The sequence below is a fragment of the Hippocampus comes genome, unplaced genomic scaffold (assembly GCF_001891065.2).
Source record: "Hippocampus comes isolate QL1 unplaced genomic scaffold, H_comes_QL1_v1.1 scaffold279, whole genome shotgun sequence".
Lineage (NCBI taxonomy): Eukaryota > Metazoa > Chordata > Actinopteri > Syngnathiformes > Syngnathidae > Hippocampus > Hippocampus comes.
This window is the reverse complement of record NW_017805456.1, coordinates 406,281-427,535: the sequence shown is the minus strand read 5'-3', so window position 1 is coordinate 427,535 and position 21,255 is coordinate 406,281. Positions and strand designations below refer to the sequence as shown.

The 21,255-nt window shown below is 50.6% G+C and overlaps 1 protein-coding gene across 4 annotated transcripts in view; it reads left to right on the top strand.

The window, feature by feature from the left end:
• LOC109518583 (glutamate receptor ionotropic, delta-1-like) overlaps nt 1-21,255 on the top strand; it is a 59,015-nt gene that overhangs the window by 32,599 nt on the left and 5,161 nt on the right. For all 4 annotated transcript variants that reach the window (XR_002168779.1, XM_019874538.1, XM_019874539.1 and 1 more), the window contains exons 3-15: nt 24-308; nt 5,363-5,568; nt 8,732-8,785; nt 11,326-11,499; nt 11,773-11,934; nt 12,622-12,741; nt 14,095-14,196; nt 15,185-15,307; nt 15,381-15,455; nt 15,552-15,894; nt 16,009-16,147; nt 17,421-17,616; nt 17,901-18,067. Coding sequence is in view for 3 of the 4 variants with exons in the window: in XM_019874538.1 (XP_019730097.1) it covers nt 24-308; nt 5,363-5,568; nt 8,732-8,785; nt 11,326-11,499; nt 11,773-11,934; nt 12,622-12,741; nt 14,095-14,196; nt 15,185-15,307; nt 15,381-15,455; nt 15,552-15,894; nt 16,009-16,147; nt 17,421-17,616; nt 17,901-18,067 (2,146 nt within the window). In the remaining variant the exon portion in view is untranslated. The remainder of the gene's footprint in view (nt 1-23; nt 309-5,362; nt 5,569-8,731; nt 8,786-11,325; nt 11,500-11,772; nt 11,935-12,621; nt 12,742-14,094; nt 14,197-15,184; nt 15,308-15,380; nt 15,456-15,551; nt 15,895-16,008; nt 16,148-17,420; nt 17,617-17,900; nt 18,068-21,255) is intronic.

Sequence of the window (21,255 nt, the reverse complement as noted above, 5' to 3'; positions counted from 1 at the left end):
CCCCCCCCCCCCCCCCCTCGCAGCCTGCGAGCTGATGAATCAAGGGATCCTGGCGCTGGTGACGTCGACGGGCTGCGCCTCGGCCAGCGCGCTGCAGTCTCTGACGGACGCCATGCACATCCCGCACTTGTACATCCAGAGGAACGGCGGCGGCTCGCCCAGGACCTCCTGCCAGCTCAACCCGAGTCCCGGAGGTCGCGGGTACACGCTGGCGGCCCGGCCTCCCGTGCGCCTCAACGACGTCATGCTGACGCTGGTGGAAGAGCTGCGCTGGCAGAAGTTCATCGTCTTCTACGACATTGAGTACGGTGCGTGACGCGAACGCGAGTCCGAAAATTGTGAATCGATGACACGGTCAGTTGAATTATCTGTGAGGACCTAACCATGTCTAAAGTGGACTCAGTCAGGGGTCACAACGTGTCAGCAGAGCAGCGCTCGCCATGAATTTTTGCCACGCCGCCCTGCATTCCGCTGACTGATTTCCGGTGGTCAGTTTTCTCATTTGCATCGCAAAGTCTTTATTGAGGGGGGGAAAAAAGAGCTTAGGAGCACAAAATCTTAATGGAATCGCATCGGCCATCATGGATCTCCGAGCGGGATCGATGCGGCCAACAATGGAGCGTCCGGATAAATGCAGCGAGATTGAGGAGGTAGCGCAGCTAGCATCCCGCCACAACGGAAAGACCAAAACGCACTCACCGCCCGCACCCACACCCGCACCCGCGCGGGTGCGCACAGAGCAAGACTCGGCTGAGCGTGACACGGCAGTTCAGAGAGGAAATCTCACGCATGGACACGCTGCATTGCACTCTGGGGAAAAACGCCTTTCTCCAGCTGTCAGTCACAAGCCGACGTAGACCTCGGGGACGCACTGATGTGGGCCTCGGGGGCTCGGGTGGTGCTGAAGTTGGCGGGAGGGGTGAAGGGGGGGGGGGCGGTCACTCGCTATCCACTGCGAGCACATCAAACGCTAGTGGCCATGCACGTTATTGATTTTGCCTTTTGTTTCTTTGTTTTGTTTTTTTTTGCAGAGGAGGAGGGGGTGGGGGGCAATTGTCTTTTCCATGAAGTCATTTAAAAGTGAATGTTAGTGTCCAACACTGATGTGGTCGGTGGAGTTAGCAGGAACAACAATTTGTCACGGTGACGCGGTCAATAGAGTCAGTCGGAAGTAACAAAGTTTCACAAAAACTACTGGCCGTGTTTTTCGTACCATTCGTGGGGGAGTACCGGTGTTTCACACCGATGTGCTACTTAGCGTTAGCCGTGAATCAAAAAACGTGTCACGTTGACTTGGTTGGTAGAGTGAGTCATCACTAACAGTTTGCGACATTGACGGCGACGATCGAGTTATGAGTAAAAAATAAAAGTGTCACGCTGACAAAACACAGTCGGGAGGAACAACGTGTCATGTTGATGGAGTCAGTGAACTGTCCGTGCCCATTTCGGGGCTTTCGAGACCTGATTGTGTGTCGCCAACTTGCGCCACCTGGCTGCTGACCGATCAAAATGAGCCAACAGAACAAATGGATCCCATTCGGTCGCCAAGCTCTGCATTCCGAGTTTTGGTGGGGGGACTAATGTCCTTGTCAGCTTTCTGCGAGAAGCAATTCCTCAATTCCGTGCCGAAAAGAAGCATTTTGCTCCCAACTTGACTTGCCTGGAATTTAGTGGCCACTCACTCGACTTGACTTAGTGGCTGTGTCTTACTTGATATTTGTCTCGCAGCAAATTTGTTAGCTTCATATAGCAGCCGCTTGTTTTCATGTTTGTCGCAGAAGAGCAAAAGCGTTGTCTAGAGGGTTTTTTTTTTCCTTTTCTCCCCCCTCCATCTTTGCCGTCGCTTTCACAAGCCTTCCTGGAAATAAGGGTCAGGCTCGGATGAGAAGGAGCCACAGCAAGTCTTCATAAATGTATTCAGCACATTAGCGTGACGTAGCGTCACGCTAACGCGCTAAGACGGCCGCACCGGGATGAGCCGGAGATGGATGGAGATGGAAAGTCCTGCTTGGCCTCGCCGGGCTCCGGCTCGCCTTTCGTGTCTCGCGACGCTCAAGGTGAAGAGCGCAGAGGAGACAGGAAGTCAATTAGCGGCATGCCGGCCTTAATTGAAGCCCAGCAGCCAATTTCAAGTGTGCATTAGCCGTTATCGACGGCGGTCCCCGAGAGATGATTTGATGCCGCGTGGAGCGCGGCCAACTCTCTGAGGTCGTCGCGGTCCACGTCGCGCATGAAGAACCTGCGCGTGATATGTTTGTGTGGCGATTGTCAAGAGCTCAAAATGCGGAAGATCCTCAGACTGCCTCGGCTCGTGGTCGCCGCTCGTACGCGGAAGAGCAGACTGGGAGCCGAACCTCCGTCACCGGGCTCGCGGTTGAGTCAATTAGCAAATCGCATTGGCAGTCGTTTTCAAAACGGACTTCCTTGTTTTGACAGACACGCTTGAATGAACTCAATCACCTTAGTTCATTCTACCACCAGAGAGTTTGATGAATTTTCTTCCGAGCCTCCGTCCACCGATCCACCACGGCGCTATTTGCTTGATAACTCAGTGGAAGAAGGCCAGATATTTTACACGACAGATGAGTTATTATGATTTGAATTTTCCGCATATTTCTCAATCCAGCTGACAAACTGTTCCCGCCGCTCCACGCCCCTGCGGGAAGCGCCGCGGCAGAGCCGTCGAGGCGTCAGTCAGCTTGTGACTTAGTAAGGAAGGTCTGCGGTGGAGCGCGCTGCCAATCCGCTTTACGGTGCTGACCTTTTAATTGAATGTTTTTTCGCTTTACGAGCCGTCACAAACAACCGTGTCGAGAAAGTTCACGCAGGTAATTCTGGCTTAATTGCGCTTTGGACTAAGGGGACAATTGACTGCTGTGTGTGTGTGTGGGGGTGGGGGGGCGGAGTCAACACGGCAAGTCAGCAGAATTGAAAATCATCACGACGTACCGCCACATCGCAGCGCAACAATGTACACTTTGGGGATCCGTCGACAGCATGCAAGGGGCGCCCTTGTTCGAACCGTCAACTTTCTCGGCGGGCGGCTTGATTGACAGGTGACAGGTGTCTCATCGACTCACTCGTCACCTGCTTTGGCCGAGAGGAGAACCTGACATGAGCAAGCTGATCGGGGGCAGCGCCCTCGAATGTTCTCAACTGACCTTACGTGCCCGATGCAGATGAGAAGTGGCACCTGAACGCACCACCACTTGCTTGCCAGATCGCAGACGATGAAAGGGCCCTGAACGCATCATTTCATGCTGGCCAGGTTGAGGACGATAAGTGGAGCCTGAACACATCATTCGCTTACCAGACGGAGGGCAACAAGAGGGAATTGGAGGCGCCATTACTTACTCGCCAAATGGAGGACAATAAGAGAGCATGAACGCACCGTCACATACCGTATTCGTACCTGAATGCACCGCCACCAATTTGCTGGATTGAGGACGATAAGCGCACTCCTTACGCGCCACCCCCCCTACTGGCCAGATAAGAGCCCTGACATGGAATGCACCACCAGTCACTTGCCCGACAGATGATGATAAGAGGGCCCTGAACGCACCACCCCATAATTGCCAAAAAGAGGAAGATAAACTATGCACTGACACTTTTTTTCGCCCCAGAGGTCTCAACCGGCAGCGCCTCCGCGCATGCATGCATGCGTGCGCACCGATGCTCTGCTCTCGAGGGCCGACCACCGGTGACGCAGCCCAGCGCCTGCTCATTAGCCGCTCGGCTCGCTCGTTCACCGCACCTCCAGGAAGGAACCCGCACGGAACTCAATTAAGGCCGTTCAGCGACATAAGCGGTGGCGCTGGCAGGTTGGCGTCCTCTTGCCTGGCGCTCGGAGACTAAGCGGCCCACGCTTGCTCTCTCTGTTTTCTTGGCATCAAAGGCCCGACGCGGCTGTGTGCTTTTGAATCTTTCAAGTGTGACATGAGCTGATGTAACCCTCATCAAGACACATGCGCACTCAGTTTAAAAAAAAAAAAAGAAAGAAAGAAAAATGGCAAACTTAAATGAACTGTCGCCGTCAGCGTTTAGTTGAAACAACAGACGGAGAGCGCCCTCTAGCAGCCGTATTCATCGCGGCAGCAAATAGCTTTTAGCTTTACGTTCAAACATTTCATAACTGCAGCTGAACTGGTGGAATTGTGGCCAGTAACTCTAAATGTGGACCGCCGACCAATTCACGTTTGCGTACACGTGCCCACTTTACACGATTGGCCGAGCACTCTCGGGCGACCTCAAACATGCCTCAAGTGGTTTGTTAACTTTCCTTGATGCGTTTTCCTGTCGTGGCGCAGACATTTGGCGTGTTGGAGCACAGGTGCGCCATTAAGACGACAAATGGTCGCTTTCGACTCAGGATGAGGACAACAGCCGGCGAGGGGCCTTAATAGAAACCCCCCCCAGCCTTCAGCGTGTGTGTGTGTGTGTGTGTGTGTGTGTGTGTGTGTGTGTGTGTGTGTAAAACACGGTGAACTCTCAGCTGAGAGTCGACCCTGAATCAGAGCAGACTTGAGTCAGGATTTTCGCTCTGCTGGCGACCACTCCACAGTTTGTCCACATGTGCCCTGAGATTGACTGGCAACCGTTGCATCCTTCATCCAACGCTCGGAGGCATATTATCGACCCGCTTTGCATACGAGGCCTCGTCGGAGCGGCGGCCATTTTGCATTCCGTTCACGAGCGGGGCGTCGAGGCTTTAACCGCACGTCAGCCTCGTTAGCGTCACAGCCGCCGACGTGCCGCCGAGCTAATAAGCGACGTTAGCACGCGCGGATCATCAATCCAAACGCGTCTTTCGTTACGCCACGCGTGTTAGTGTAACCGCGGCAACCCACAACACTTCATCATACCAAGGAGGAGTCGGTTGGTCGAAGGCGGAATCCATGTCCGCGCCTAACGAGGTGGCCACGGTGGCGAGATTAGAAAATATGATCTTATCATGCGCGTCGTGCGTCGGGGGTCACCGGCCGCCGCGCATTGGCCCTCTGGTGGCTCTGATTTACGTTCTGTCTGAGACGACGAGATGGGGGGGGACGATTAGAGTCACTGCAACTCGTCACCAACACCGCGACTGCTAGCGCGTATTAGTCATAGGTGAATGCATTACATATGAGCAAATGAATGACTGCTTCGTGTGTGTACTGAAATTATGAAGCGATTGGGAGTTCTGACTGATTCTACTTAGGTCGGACATTTTGGGTTTCCAAGGAGACTGCCAGTTTTTATCAGTGGCCGCAAAATTGAGCTGCCTATCAAGGGATCGATTATCAGTGGATGACAGACCGAATAATGTCTGTGCTGTCTTCCATCTTACGTGTGTGTGTGTGTGTGTGTCTGTGTGTGCGTGTAGACATGCGAGGCCTTCAGGGTTTCCTGGACCGTGCGTGTCGAGAAGGTCTGGACGTGTCTCTGCAGCGGGTGGACAAGAACATCAGTCAGGTGTTCAGCGACCTGTTCACGTCCATGAGGACGGAGGAGCTCAACCGGTACCGCGACACGCTGCGCCGCGCCATCCTGCTGCTCAGCCCGAACGCCGCGCACACCTTCATACAACAGGTTGGCAAAGAAATACATACACAAATAACACTCCCGCGCCTTAGCCCCCCCGGGCCAGGCTGAGGACGGGCAAAAAGCAATTTCAAATGAAATTACTTTTATGACATAAGAAGTCGTTTATTTTTTTTTTCCAAGCATTTTTGTTATGTTATTTTGTTATTAATTGAATTTCCGCTCACCCCTATCAAGCTCGTTTCCAACCCAAGCGTACGACAGGCAGTCTGCCCGTCGTCTGGTCTTTGCGTCTGTACGCGCCGCCGTGTCGGCTTTTTGGACAAAGCTGAACACGACACAACGCAACCCCCTCCTCGCCGCCCCTTCCAAACAGATTAAACGCGGATTAAAAGTGGATTAAAAGCAGATGTTTTCACAGCGCCGTTCAGATAAACATTTTCCCCGCGCGAGCACGAGCGCTACGACGACTTCGCATACCTTGCCCATTAGTCACATGAGTGCCTTGTGTTTGCACACCTGCTGTCTCACACACACACACACCTGGACACCAATGTACAAACACTCACACACATACTCACATGTACACACAAAGACACAAACTCAAGTGAATGCGCACACAGAACCACGCGCTCATTGTTGCGCGCACGCACAAAAACTTGAGTTGTTGGGTGGAGAGTCACTCATCCATCTCCCACGATGCACCATTTTTAGCCTCGCTCGCCCGCCCGCCCCCGCTCGCTGGCTAATGCTAGTTCTCACTCGCCCACGCGCACACTTTAGCAAGCAACATGCTAACTCGTGGAGGTTGCGGGTCAGAACCAAAACAAAAGTTGGCTCCTGATGGATATTTATAAATATATTTTTTTGTTGTTTGGGGGTGGGCGGCGTCCTGGCTGCCCGTCACCCTCCAGGCAGATGATTGCCTTGATTGGAGAGAGGCGTTTAAGGCACAAACACGGCGTCAATCTCTGACCACCTCTGTGGGCCGCACATAAAATACGGACTCTAAAGTGGGCAAAAGTCCCGAGCTCAACAAACGGCTGCTGAACGCACCACCGTGCACTCAGCAGAACAAGGGCGATATTTTCTCACGGGATAGAGGACGAATAGAGGGCCATGAATACAATGCAAACTTTCGGTCGAGGGCCCTGAACGCACCGGCACTCGATGGAAAGAGGGCCCTGAATGTAGGAGTCATCACTGACTGATTTGTTTTTAGTTTTAGCCAGCTTGACAGGCAAGTGTTGCTTTCTCACACATTAGCCCGGCGCTCATGCTAATCGATGTCCCCTTGCACAAGAAGCTTATGCGTTGTTTTTCATGTTGTCGAAGAAAGAGAAGAAGCTGTTATCTGGACTTTTCTGTGTGCGCTAATGGAAAAATCACTTTTTTTGTCCCAAGAGCAAATTAATACTTGGATAAACTGTCGGAAAAAAATAGATCCCATGTGCGGACTAAATGGAACAAAGCTTGAGAAACATCAAATGGATATTTTTGCCTCTGCTTTTTTTTTTTTTTTTTTGGACAACTCTTTTTTTCTGGCGTTCTTCCGAAGCGGGTTTGTGTCGGATGAAGATAACCTCGCTGACAAGAGGCCACTCGGGTCGCGGCGACATCAGCCTTTGTGTCCGTCTGTGCTACCGGGGATGATATGCCACCATGGTGCTTGTGCGCGTGTGTATATTTTGACAATATCTGAACAAAGAAAGTACCGACAACACACATGTTTACAACGTGCTAACACAATGATAACATAACACACGACCAACCTGCAATCACGCAACACGCTGACAAATAGCATGTCAACATACAGTGTGAGGTAGTTAGGTTTGCAGGTAGGTATGCTTTTCCATCCCATGGGTGAAGGTGGAAAAACAGGAAGTGAACAGGAAGTGGCCGGTGTGAGGCAGGAAGTGTGATCAACGCTAGCATTCTTGTCACTCGCTGAGTCATTAGCGAGATTCATGTGCTCGCGACACGCACGTCAATGGGGGTGAAAAATGACGCAATTATCTTCCTGTGATGAAAAGTGTGTGTGCTTGTGCATGCGTGTGTGTGTGTGTGTGTGTGTGTGTGTGTGTGTGCGCACGCGCGCACGCGCAAGTGCTCAGCAAATGTCATTAAGCTTTTTGTCGTCGCAACTTCAGCCACACAGACACTCAGAAACTCAGACACACACACGCGCGCACACACACACACACACACACACACACACACACACACACACACACACACACACACACACACACACGCACGCACACAGATGGTGTCAAGTTGTCCCAAGAGGCCATTTTGGCGGTGCTGGGCCGCTGAAAGCTTTTGTCTGACTGCGGCCATATTGTTTGTGAGAGTCCATCAGCCACTCAGGTGAAATCATAGGAACAAATAAACACACACACACACACACACACACACACACACGCACGCACACACACACACACACACACACACACACACACACACACACACACACACACACACACACACACACACACACACGTACGTTGACACAGACACACACACAACTCACCACACACACTCACTCATAATTGCACAAAAACACAGAGACACTGTTAGATACACATTCGTAGAAACAAGAAAACGCCGCCTCGGGATAGTGACACACACAGACACACACACACACACACACACACACACCGACACGGTGTTGCATACAAATGGACAGGAAGCTGGATTGCCGGTCTCCTAGCAACAGAGTGGTGGATGCACTTGAGGAGGCGGGACTTGTGAAATCAGCATGAAAATGACACCTAATCAGTCAGTCAGTCAGTGTGACTGTGTTTGTGTGTATTTGTGTACATGCGCGAGTGTTTGGGTGAGTGTGTTTGTGTGTGTTCACTTGGGGAATATGAAGTCATGACTCAGTAATTTCACTCGCCGTGTGTATTTGTAGTCCATCAGTGATTGGCTGCTCCATGCATCTTATATTTCCATGGTAACGAGGGTCACACACATATGCACGCACACATGCACACGCATGCATTAGTGTACGGTCAAGTGGTGTGTCAGGAACATGTTTCCTGTGAGGCCTTGGGTGCAAATTGCTTTTAAGTGTAACAGCACAAGGACACACACACGCACACACACATTGACCGGTTGATCGACCAAGAGTTGTGTCCCAATAATTTTTCTGATTGTGCGGCTTGTAAACATTTGTTTTTGGTCTGTTTGTGTCGTGTGCGTACAGGCAGTGGAAACCAATCTGGCCTCCAAGGACAGCCATTGGGTGTTTGTTAACGAGGTAAGCTCATCAATACCTTTTATGACTTTATCAATGTACACAATGCAGAGTACGTGACTTGATTAGATTTTTTTTTTCACAGCCGTAGTTGCGCAGCGATTTTAGCAGCTTTCCACTCTCCTTTGATCATCCAAGTGTCAATGTTTGTAGCCTATTAACAGTGTTAATGAGTGTGTGAATGTGTGTGTGTGTGTTTGTGTGTGTGTTTGTGTGTGTGTGTGTGTGTTGACACATACCGCGGGCGGAATCCCACTTTCCCGACAACCGCATCAAAGTGACGCTTTAACTAATCACACTGAGCGTTTGTTAATGAACACGAAGAGCGAACGCTCCCCGAAGACCATCGAGACGCTTCAGACTCGTTGCATTTCTTCAGGAAAATTACTGGAAAATAAAAATGACAACCAAGGATGTCCGATAACGTCCAACAAAACGCCGAGCTCTCCAAGCGCAACGTGCTAATATGTAATGCTGGAATCCCTTTGCGTATATCCCCGATTTGAGTCTGAAAAGTAGCAACAATTATTAAAATACTGCAAACAACAACAACTTGCAAAGCTGTGGCTGACAACGACACACTAACTTCAACATGCTAACCTGTCATCTAATAACATATAACAACACATTAAGGACACGAACAATCTTTTTGATGACGCGTTTTTCCAAGGCAACATATCGACATGATAGAGAACACATGAGGCTTTAGAACAGAGCCTTGAGGAGCGCCATTGAACAATACATGGAGTCAGTGCTTGGGTTAAGCACACTGTAAGTCATACCATCTTGCTCGACATATTCATTAATTATACACTTGGCAGAGCTAACATTCACGTTTTTTTTTTCGTAATGATCCCAAACCACTCTCCTCATTGTCTATTACGTTGTCTTCCCAATTAAACCGCGAACCGATATGAAGCTTAGTTCCTGTTTGGATGGCTATCCGTGAGCCAAATTGTTTAGTTAATGTAGCCGCTGACTAAAATCCTATCAGAGTCAAGTCATGTGCCATTTGGAAGTCACCGTTTTTGAGCCTCTGAAGCGCTAATGAGATGATTAGCAGACAAAGGGAGGAGAAAGTTGCTCGCCGGCCCGCGTCCGCTCGCTCATCCGTCTTCCTCCGCTCGCCTTTCATCCGCCAACGCGTGCAGGGGAGACCAATCGCTAACCGGCGGAGAAGGGGTGGTGGGTCGGGGAGCAGCGGGGATGAGGGGGCCATTCAGATGGGAGGCAGGGGGTGGATTAAGAGGTGAAGGCCTCTTTGATAAACAATTAGGAGAACAATGGTGGCGAAAATAAGAACTGGGGAAATAAGCCGTCTGTTTTTCTTTCAGATAAGCCAGAATTTTTGAGTGCCAGCAGCTCTCGCGATCTGACTAGTAGCAAATAAAGTATGGTGAAACTGTAACTCTACTGGTGTGCTTTTATTTTGAAGGCCTACCTTATGACAGGATGTCATGCGGTTGTAAGAGTGTTACAGACCAAACGGGGAGGCTTGTCGTCGATTTGAGATGTCGATCAAAGAAAACGCCTTGCCGTCTGTTGACACAATTTGACCAAAGTTCCGAGTTTGATGAAGACGGCAAGAAACAGAACCTCATTAGAATTTCCGAAACAACTCTGAATATTGCTTCCCTCCCTCCTTTCGCCAAGACAAAAAGGTCAAGTTAGATATTCATTTATCCACTTCAAGTGTCCTTTGCATTTATTTCACGCTATCGTTTGTGCGGCAGTAACTACTCCTGATAAAATGTGTTCATTTTTAAAGTTGTCTGTAACGGATTCATTGGATTTGCGTTGTCTTCTATGGGAAATATTGCTTTGGATTTTGGACGAATTTGTTTTCGTCTGACTTTCTCGAACCGATTCATCACCAAAAGCGAAGTTTTTCTTTGGACGAGCCCAACCTCCTTCTGCTTTACGAAGCAGCAACGCCAACTACCGTGCTAGCTTGCATTATTACAATGTCTGCCCACTTCTCAAAAAAAACCTGTTCCAGGGCATTTTGTTGCGTGCCAATGGCAACATCACATCAAACCATCAACACGTTGCGGGCGAGTGCACTCAGCCCAAAACGGCCCGACTTTTATAGTCACAAGAGAGACGTATGATGAGCCCAAAACATTAGCATCCATTTGCTGCAGCCAAATGGATGCTAATGCGCTGATTAGCTTGTTTTTCATGCTGGGAGAAATAAGCTCCATCAAGGCATCAGCACGTGTCGTGTTTGCTCACACTTCCGTTCTCTCTCTGTGTGTGTAGGTATGTGTGTGCGAGGAGGGGGCACACGCATCATGCTATGTGTTAGCCTGCAGCTAACTCAAACTGGCCTGCATGTCACATCTCCCTCCTCCTAATTACGTGGTGCCTCAAAGAGCAAATGAGGTCTTCGCGTGCGTTTTACAAATCAGGAACTCCTCACGGTTACGTTGGATAACTGTGTGGCATATGACATGTCACATGACTTACATCGAGAACGTAAAGCGTATAATTAACGTTTTGGTTTCTGAACAAATGTTCTGCCGTCCCCTTTGCCACCGCAGGAAATCAGCGACACGGAGATCCTGGAGCTGACCCATAGCGCACTGGGACGCATGACGGTCGTTCGGCAGATTTTCCCGCTGTGGAAAGACGGCGGATCGCGATGTATGAGACACAACCATCGCATCTCGTCGCTGCTGTGCGACCCCCAGGAAGGATACCTGCACAACCTGGAGGTAACGACTGGTTGCAAAAGTTAGCTCATCGCTCTGAAGATTGCCAGCCTGTCGAAACATTGGTCTAAAGTTAACTACCCAGTCTAAAATTTGCAGTGGGTCTAATTTTGGCTTGCCGGCTGAAAGGTGGTTAGTCTGTCTGAAGTTGGCTAGCGGGTCTAAGCTGACTATTCCGTCAAAATGTAGCGGGTCCACCCGCCCTGCCTTCAGAGGCACAGATGGTTGACCTCAAAGGCACCTCCAGTGTCTTGACGTGCCGCCGTGTCCCGGCAGGTCTCGAACCTGTACCTGTATGACAGCGTGCTGATGCTGGCCAACGCCTTCTACCGGAAGCTGGAGGACAGGAAGTGGCACAGCATGGCCAGTCTCAACTGCATCAGGAAGTCCACCAAGCCCTGGAACGGAGGCTGGTCCATGCTGGAGACCATTCAAAAGGTTTGGGAGCTCGCTGCTTGTCTGTCGGCAGCCAAATACACTGATTAACCAACAACTACACCCCCCCCCTTTGCCCCCATGCAAAGAATGAATGAGAAGCTACTCAAAGTCAGCGCAAAGATAGCTGATCAGTTGAAATTTAATGTGGAGTTTATTATCCATTCACGAAAGGTCACCTTTTTTTAGTTTATTTTGACGTATGCGCTCCATAACAAATGTTTTGACTTTTTGAGAGTGTGAAGAAAATAAGCTTGTGTCGGACGATTTTTCCCTTCCGCTGACAGCTGCCGCAACCTTTGCCGCCGACAGAGGAACGTTTTTTTTTTTTTTTTTTTGGAAAATACATTCACACTGACGGCTGTCTGCGCTGCTGCACCAGCTAATGGAAGCCATGAAATGTCATGTCATCCACCGGCAAACCAAAAAAAAAAAAGAAAACACGGCTCCGCTCGGACGTGCCGCGCATGAAATCATCGCCGCTGATGACTCGTGATGGCTGCATCGCGCTCACTGGTGACACTTTAAAGGCCCCGCATTGTGAAAAATTGACTTTTGTGTACAAAAATAGTCGTCTTGTAGACTGGGGTCCCCTATTAACCCATCGGGGGGGACAAATATTAAACAGCCGAGTAAATCTTTAGTAGGGCTGTTGTAACGTCGGCGTTGAACTTGCCGCTGCGTCGCCAGGGCAACATCACGGGGCTGACGGGCACCATGGACTTCAAAGACAGCGGCGCCAACGCTCATGTCCACTTCGAGATCCTCGGCTCCAGTTTCAGCGAGACCTTCGGCAAGGACGTCAAGAGGGTGAGTGGAGGCCATCTGCGGGTGCTAAAACGCTTGTTAACACCAAATGGTTCCATTGTTACCATTTGGACTGTTACCATATCTCATTGCCATGGCAATAGTGACGTCACGGCTCGCATCCCACGTTGCTTCATACCGTAACTTCCTTGACAGCCATAGTCAGAAGTCACAGCAACACCTAGTGTTCTGGCATGCACAATGCACCTCTGTCTTTCTCTTGCATGTACACACTGGCGTTGTTCGACTTGATAACCGTGTGTTGCACTCGAAAACACCTTCCTTCTCGCTTACTTTCATTAAACACGGATGTGGAAATGACACCCAGTCTCATACGCAGGCATCCCCATTGCAGTGATTTAGCGGCTTGTGGGGTCCGCGTGTCAGTGCGTGCACACACGCTCAGAGTTGCCGCAGTAATGAAGATTTAATCATCTGGCCTCTCATTCTGAGTTATTAGTCCCTCTGTACTTTATAATGGCCATCCTCTTCTCTCACACACACACACACACACACACACACACACACACACTGGGTGAGCGTTAATAGAGCACTCATGGAAACACGGACGTATTATTGTTATTAGCATGCTGGTGCTCAGTCAAGTGTTTTACACGCATGCTCATTCATATGTGCACTCATTAATATGCATGCTTATGAACATGTCTGCATGTGGTCATCTGCCTTGATCTGATTGAACAGCTCTCCACTCATTCGTTTTGCTCATTTCGACATGTGGAGATGAAGCGCGTCCTAATCCATCACGCCGATCGCATCACATTCTCGAAAACGTGTCGATAACGGTGGGAAAAGTGTGGGTGTTGAACCTTTTCACCGGGAACAACGTGGGCGTAAACAACTGCATATCTGCTGCTTTTCTGGAGCAGATGCAGCTTTCGCCGTGCCGGCTCGGTTAGCTTGTTTTTGCTAATCAGCGGCAGCCACTTCGCGCTCTTTACGGGTGGCGCCATCTTAACGGCGGGCGGTGCGGTCATTAAGGAACAATAACGGCTGTGCTCGCGTCAGCTAACGAGGCTAATTAACTCCCGTCATGTCACGCCGCCAGCTCTGCTCGCTTATTAGCAGCGGCGGCTAATGTGCGCTTGGTTATCTTTTGTTGCCGGCGATCACGATGAGGACAAAGCGCACTAAAAGGCGCTGCTCGCACCCGCGTTGCGAGCACAAACTTTGACACAAAGCTTACAAGAGGGATCGAAGAGTGAGGATTTTGCTCACCTGTGTTGCCGTGGCAACAGCTACGTGTTTGAATCCAGCTGACACGCACAATCAGGAGCCGGTGCGCCCGCGGTTCCGCCAGACTCATTCCGTTGCGTGTCTTGTTTTTCTTGTTGCCAGTTGGCTACATGGGACGCGGTGCACGGCCTGAACGGCAGCCTGAAGGAGAGCCGGATCGAGAGCGGCATGCAGGGAGTCACCGTCAAAGTGGTCACGTTGCTGGTACGCAAATCCTTTTGCACCCTGGACTGGAAGGACTCAAAGTGTGTTGAAAATAATCCAAGTCCGTCAAGCTTAATGCTATTACATTGTGGGAAAAACCTGCTCTTGGGCAGTGATGGAAATCACTGAATGCACAAGAGTGTATTCTTTATCCTCTGCAAAGAATGACACACGTGTTTGCAACTTAGTGACTGACAGACAAGTTTGTCTGTCTGACTGCTATTATACTAGCCCCGGAGGCTAGTTCTTTACATTCCATTTAATTTTGCTTTGATGAAGCAAAATATGATCATGCTATTCTTCTGATTTCAAAACACATTGCAATCATTTGGGTTTTTTTGGGGCTGTGGGGGGGGGGGGGAAGGTCATGTGAACAGAACCGCAAAGACGACGGTAAAAAGTTTCTGTGTGACAAATCCTCTTCTTTTTGGGGAAGGCGGTGTGCGACAGTGCGAGTGTTTGAGCTTGATTGGCAGCTCAGCTTTTAATGACTTTGGGAGAAACAAACAAGTGAGTGTTTTTCATCCTGAGCTCCACCGAGCGAGTCTGTACCTCGGTCGGCCACCCCGCGCTCGTATTAGAGCCTCGTCACGGATACTACACCTCACCGCCGCCCCCATCTCCCTCCGGCATGTCCCCCGCCCCTTCCCCCGCCACATCTCTTGACCCCCTGAGTCCTGTCCAGCTTGGTTAAGGTAGCACTTGAGGAATCAAAGCAGACACTCACTGGACACTTCATTAGGTACCCTCTCTCCTTCGACTACGAGGGCTCTTGTCAATGCTCCACTCTGTTTTTCTTCTGTGTTCTTCTGGTAAATGTTCTTTCTGGTCCCCTTTCTTGTAAAGGTTCTCCTGAGTATTCTCCTGAGTGTTCTTCTTGTAAATGATCTTGTAAATCTCCCATCTGAGAGGTCTTGTAAATGTGAGATTTCTTCTGGTGAATGTTGTCGTGACTGCTCTTCTCTTCTCGCGAATGTCCTTTTCGCAGGAGGACCCCTTTGTGATGGTGGCGGAGAACATCCTGGGCCAGCCCAAACGGTACAAAGGCTTCTCCATCGACGTGCTGGACGCCCTCGCCAAGATCCTGGGCTTCAAGTACGACATCTACCAGGTGAGCGCTCCCACGCGCCACTTCCTGTTGACTCCGCGCGAAAGCGTCTGAGCTCTCAACGCCGTTCCACCAGGTGTCCGACAGCAAATACGGATCTCAGCTGCCCAACGGCTCCTGGAACGGCATGATCGGCGACCTCATCAACAAGGTGAACCGTTGACTCGCCGCCAAACACGATCGATTGTGTTTTCTCATCTTTTGAAGTCACCGCTGGAATCAAAATACCGTACCGTGTCCGCGACAGAGAGCCGACCTGGCCGTGTCAGCCGTCACCATCACGCCGGAGCGCGAGAACGTGGTGGACTTCAGCAAACGCTACCTGGACTACAGCGTGGGCATCCTGCTGCGGAAGCCCGAAGAGAAGATCAACATCTTTTCGCTCTTCGTGCCTTTCGACTTGGCCGTGTGGGCCTGCATCGCCGCCGCCATCCCGGTGGTGGGCGTCCTCATCTTCCTGCTCAACAGGCTGCAGGCGCTACGCTCGTCGGCCGCGCAGAACGCCCCCCCGGGCCCGACCGGCAACGGCTCGGCATCCGGATCCCTGCACAGCGCCATTTGGATCGTCTACGGGGCCTTTGTGCAGCAAGGTGGGCCCACTTTTCATGCGGCGTAGATGATGGGGTGGTCAAAAGGAGACCGCGAAACCCAAAAAAGTGCTTTCAATACGAGACTGCATCGATGTGTTGTCGACGTGTTCGTAGGCGGCGACGGCGTGGTGAGCTCAGTGGCGCTGAGGATCGTCATGGGCAGCTGGTGGCTCTTCACACTCATCGTGTGCTCGTCGTACACGGCCAACCTGGCGGCGTACCTCACCGTGTCCCGGATGGACCACGCCATACGGTAAGTGCACTCCGGGGCAGCGGAAAGTAATTAGGGTGCGAGCGCCAGGCGCTGCCGAGATCCTCTCGGAATTGCCGCTCGTTATTTTCCCAACCAATGAATCACCTTCAACATGCGCGAAAACTCTGCAACTTTGCCTAGTGCGTTTATTCTGCTGAAAATGTATTTTAGGAAGGTTACGAAAAAAAATAATAAATCGGCCCCTGCCACCAGTTTGATTGATTGATCGAGATCAAAGTGTCAAGGACACTTTGCCCGAAATTGAACAGGAAGTCGCTCAGTTTGGGCGAAAACAGATGGACGAAAGTTAGCCCCCGACGCAGTTCACTGATCAGCATGAAATTGTCTTTCACGAGCGGAAAAAAGTCTCATGGACCCGCGCCCAAAACGGAACAGGAATGTCATCCATTGTGGGCTGAAGCACCTTTTGTTCAGTGATCTCCAGGGCTCGTTCTTTGACAGTCGTCGTCGGTAAACAAAGCTCGCAAGTGTTCATTTGCTGGCTCACAACTTCTCCCCGTCGCGCGTGCCAAGCGACCCGGCTGGTGCCTGCATGGCTGTCACGTTGCATCAAAGCTAACGCGGCCTCGCTTCGTTTTCTTTGAGTCAACATGATTTGTCCGACAGGCGTCCACGGGCGTCCTGCTTCCGTCACTCTTTTGTCATTCGCCCATTCCAAGCCGAGAAGATGGCGGTCACGCTCCTCCTTCGGCTCCCCCCGGGATGAAGACATCCGCGTTTGACGTTTCCATCAGAAGCATGCGTGAAGATAGACCTGGTATGAATCCAATGAATGCCTGAGTGGACATTTTCCCGAGACGCCGCCTGGTGAAGTGCGAAGTCTTTCATTCCGCGAATAGGACGCACTAATGGCTGGACCCGACGCGCTTTTAATGACACGCCTCCTCTCATGTTGCTGTCTTCTGCATCTTGTAAGAGCGCCGACGGTCGCACCTACAGAACAGCCTCCCCGGGAAGTCGAGGAAGTGGAAAAATGGAACCGGACAGAACAAAATAAAGCTTCTGGATGTCGTTCACCGCTTACACTAACAACGTGGCTGCAAACTGAGAGGAGCTGTTTTTCAGGAGCGCAGTTGTCAGCTTGTCACCTTGCGAGTGCCTTGAGAAACAAAGTCCGTCCTAGTACCCCCCAAACCGTCAGTCAGCTATGCCCGTTGGAATGAATAAAAAAGCCATTTATCCGTTCCAGAGACAAACATTTTCATGAGCAAAAATAGCAATCTGTAAATTTGTACCATATTTACTGTTGCAGGTCCTTCCAGGACCTGTCGCGGCAGATGGACGTGGACTACGGCACGGTGAGGGACTCGGCCGTGTACGACTACTTCCGCAACAAAGGCACCAACCCTCTGGAGCAGGACAGCACGTACGCCGAGCTGTGGCGGACCGTCAGCAAGAACGGCGGCCTGGACTACTCGGTGTCCAGCCCCTCCGAGGGCATACGCAAGGTCAGCTACGCTCGCCGATAACCAACTTTGGCCAGTGTGGGAAGCAACCAAAAAACAAACAAAACAAAAAAAAACAACAAAAAGGTTTCCCACAATGCACCTGTCTGAGCTGCTCCAACACTGGCACAAATCACTTGGATATAATCACTTGGAAGTGGACCTTCCGGGGATCTTTTTTTTTTAACTGTTGATCGACGTTGATGTGAGCAGATTAGCCCACAGATTGTCCCATTAGCTGGAAAAAAAAAACGGTTGTCATGGCAACCGTGCACGTCTCCACGCAGGCCAAGAAGAGCGCGTACGCCTTCCTGTGGGACATGGCGGCGTTGGAGTACGCGGCGCTGACCGACGACGACTGCGCCGTCACCGTGTCGGGCAGCGGCGTCAGCAGCAAAGGCTACGGCATCGCCATGCAGCACGGCAGCCCCTACCGGGACCTCTTCTCCCAAAAGTAAGGCAGTGAACACATCATGTTGGAGTGAGACTGTCATTGAATGCACCGCGACTATCACTGGTGGTGTGATCGACCGTGTCTCAAGTTTATCGGAAGATGCGGGTGTCCTTGAATGCATGGCGAGGCTGCCAAATCTCTGTCGAGCCATTGAACGCATCACGGGAGTGCTCGGTCACTTCGGGTGCCTTTGAACGCATCACTGATGTATCCGTTTGACTGTCGGCGAGGATGCCTTGAACGCATCACAATTGTCCTGTCGGCGTGCCATTGAACGCAACGCAGCACAAGACATTGAACATGTTACAATTGCGTTTTACGGGTGTCATTGAAGGCATCGTAGCTGTCTTGTGAAGACAAACAAGTAAGTCAGCATCAACTTGTCTTGTCCAAATGAGTTAACAACGATTTTGGACAGCGATGTTCCGTGTTGCCGTGACGACCTCAAAGGTCCCCAAATCCAAGAAGGATGGTGAGAAGTGCCACTCTGACTTTTTTTTTTCCTCACGTCTGAGGAAAAAAATGCTGCAGGCAGAGAAATGTGATTTTTTTTTTTTCCCGTGTAAGGAGAAGTTTTTGTTCAAGTCAGTGAAGCAGAAATGCACACCCCGAAAAAATCCTGCCATGTTTGACACGCTCGCCTCTTTGTGAGAAGCCGGACATTCGGAGAAAATTCATGTGAGCGCCTCCGTCTTCATCCCGGCAAATTGATCCCAAAGTGAGTTGAGGAATCATTTGGTTAAATCTCCACTTTGCATCAGCAACAAAACTTCTCACCCGTCTCGTATCGATCGCGCAAAGGCCAAGCAGACAAACACCAGCGTGAGTGGGGAAAAAACCTCCGTCAGGTCGTGCAATGTCACACCGCCGACTTTCCACCATGGCCCCTGTTGCTATGGAAACAACAGACTGTCACCTTCCGAGAAGATTGAACGTGCGGTGCGTTGTCAGACGTAATGTGACCTTCCACTGCCAATCTGTAAACAGTTTATCCTCGTCAAGACAACAAACTTTTAAAGGATGGGCAAGCGCTCACGGCGAGGGGTGCCCTTGAACGCATCACCAGTTTGTAGGGTCACTGAATGCAAGGTTGTGCGTGACCGTCCTCTTGCTCCTTCACATCTTCAGCATCATGTTACCATGGCGACACACTGCTACCTTGACTTGAAGCCACTCCGCCACCAAACCTTTGACTGCCTCAAATCAATTTTCCCCCCATTGGAACAAATTGAAATTCCTTTCATCTATTCCAGCCCGTAAAAAAAAAAAAAACTGCCCACATTACCCATTATCTTTTTTTTTTTTTTTGGGAGGGAGCAATCATTGACTGGCTGCCATTTTCCAAGCAGAGTTGCACATATTGCAAGCCATTGTCATCAGAATATTGTGTTCCGTGACCACAGTAACACCAAAAGCTCCCAAAAGACGACTTTCACCAGAAAAAAAAGGGTTTCCAGCTTTTTTCCGTTCTTTAGTCATCAGCAGTAGACTAGTAGTAGACTTTGACGAATAGATTTTTTCTCTCGTGACACCCGATAAAATGAGAAAAACAGGACGGAGAAAGGGCTTTTGCTGGCCATGTTGACATGACTCCAAAAGACGACTTTCACCAGAAAAAAAAGGGTTTCCAGCTTTTTTCCGTTCTTTAGTCATCAGCAGTAGACTAGTAGTAGACTTTGACACGAATATATTTTTTCTCTCGTGACACCCGATAAAATTAGAAAAACAGGACGGTGAAAGGGCTTTTGCTGGCCAAATTGACATGACAAAGAAACGTCATCGAAACGCTGACTCACCCCGGGGCTCATGTCAGACGTCCGGCTTTTTTACACGCCGTTTACCGTTCATTCACCCCGACATTGTTTCAAAGTTCCAACACGCACTTTCGACCACCTGCCAGAAGACAGACACACGTCGTGCCGCCAATTCCCTCCGTCAGAACGGACGTGACACTTCGCCCAAACGGTGGCATCGTGGAAGCTGGCAACATGGAGCAAAACAATCCACCAAGCGACGTCTCACAACTGGAAAAAGTCAGAAGCGGTTGCAGGCGGGTGGGCGTGCGATCGGAATTTCTTGTCAGGAGAGTTTAGCGGGAGATTAGAACAATCCCCCCACGCGGGTGTCGTCCCAAATGGGAGCCGAAAAGGTCAATCGCTCAGCCTAAGGGAGGACAAATTGATCGTGACGGTCTTCGCCGTCCTGCGGCGCGTCCCGCGGCGCGTCCGGGTTCAACGTGCCGCTCGGGGATGGCCAATCCTCTGCTCCCTCTCGTTAATCCGTGCGCCTCTAGGGATTGCCCTGTGAGTAAAGGCAAAGTTCCTCGCAAGAAGCTCAGCCGGGATGTGCCACCTGTGAAAGTGAGGCCACAAGCGCAGACAACATCTCTGCCAAGGGGGAAAAAAAATGACTCAGAAATGAGATTCTTTTTACATAAGTACATGTAATGCTTTGCTGCCCTCTTGGCGCAGGAGAACTGCTGTATGTCGAGGTGTGTGGAGGAGCTTCATTTTGACAAAAGCCGTGCTTTGGCGCCATCTTGTGGCACATTTCTGCCAAGGAACTATGTGAAAGGGAGTTGAAGAGCTTCATTGCCAGAAAGGCAGCGCTCTTGCAGACATCTTGGTGTCTAGGAACTGTCTTGAAGTGAGTTGAGGCGATTGATTTCAACAAAAGTACTGCTGGTTAACAGAATTGACCATAAAGGTTTGAATAATTAAACACCCTCTCTGAGCAGCAACACCGGCGAAGAAAGTACAGCGGTTAACAGTAAAAACTGGATGAGAAAAAAAAATCTACCTGAAAAATCAACTTGTCCGCATTGTTAGTTGGCATCGGTGCATGGCGCCCCCACCCCCGCCCCCCCCCCCACACACACACACACACACCCTCTCCGAGCTGCTGCAGTAACAAAGAAGCCAAATCAATGGAGTCGCTCTCAAGCAGTGAAATAACACAGCGGCCGTCCTCAGGCCACTCCAGATGACGCTTAATGAGAGATGATTGCTTGCAAATGATTGAAAATCCCCCTTGCCCACCTCCCCCCCAAACATTGATTATCGCTGTCTGATCCACCCCGTAATGAGATCGCAATTACAATGGTGGCGACGAAATGGCCGCCTTGTTACGCCGGCCTATATCTCTGCGTTGCGCACCGCCCACACATCAACACGCCGCCGAAACGCCCC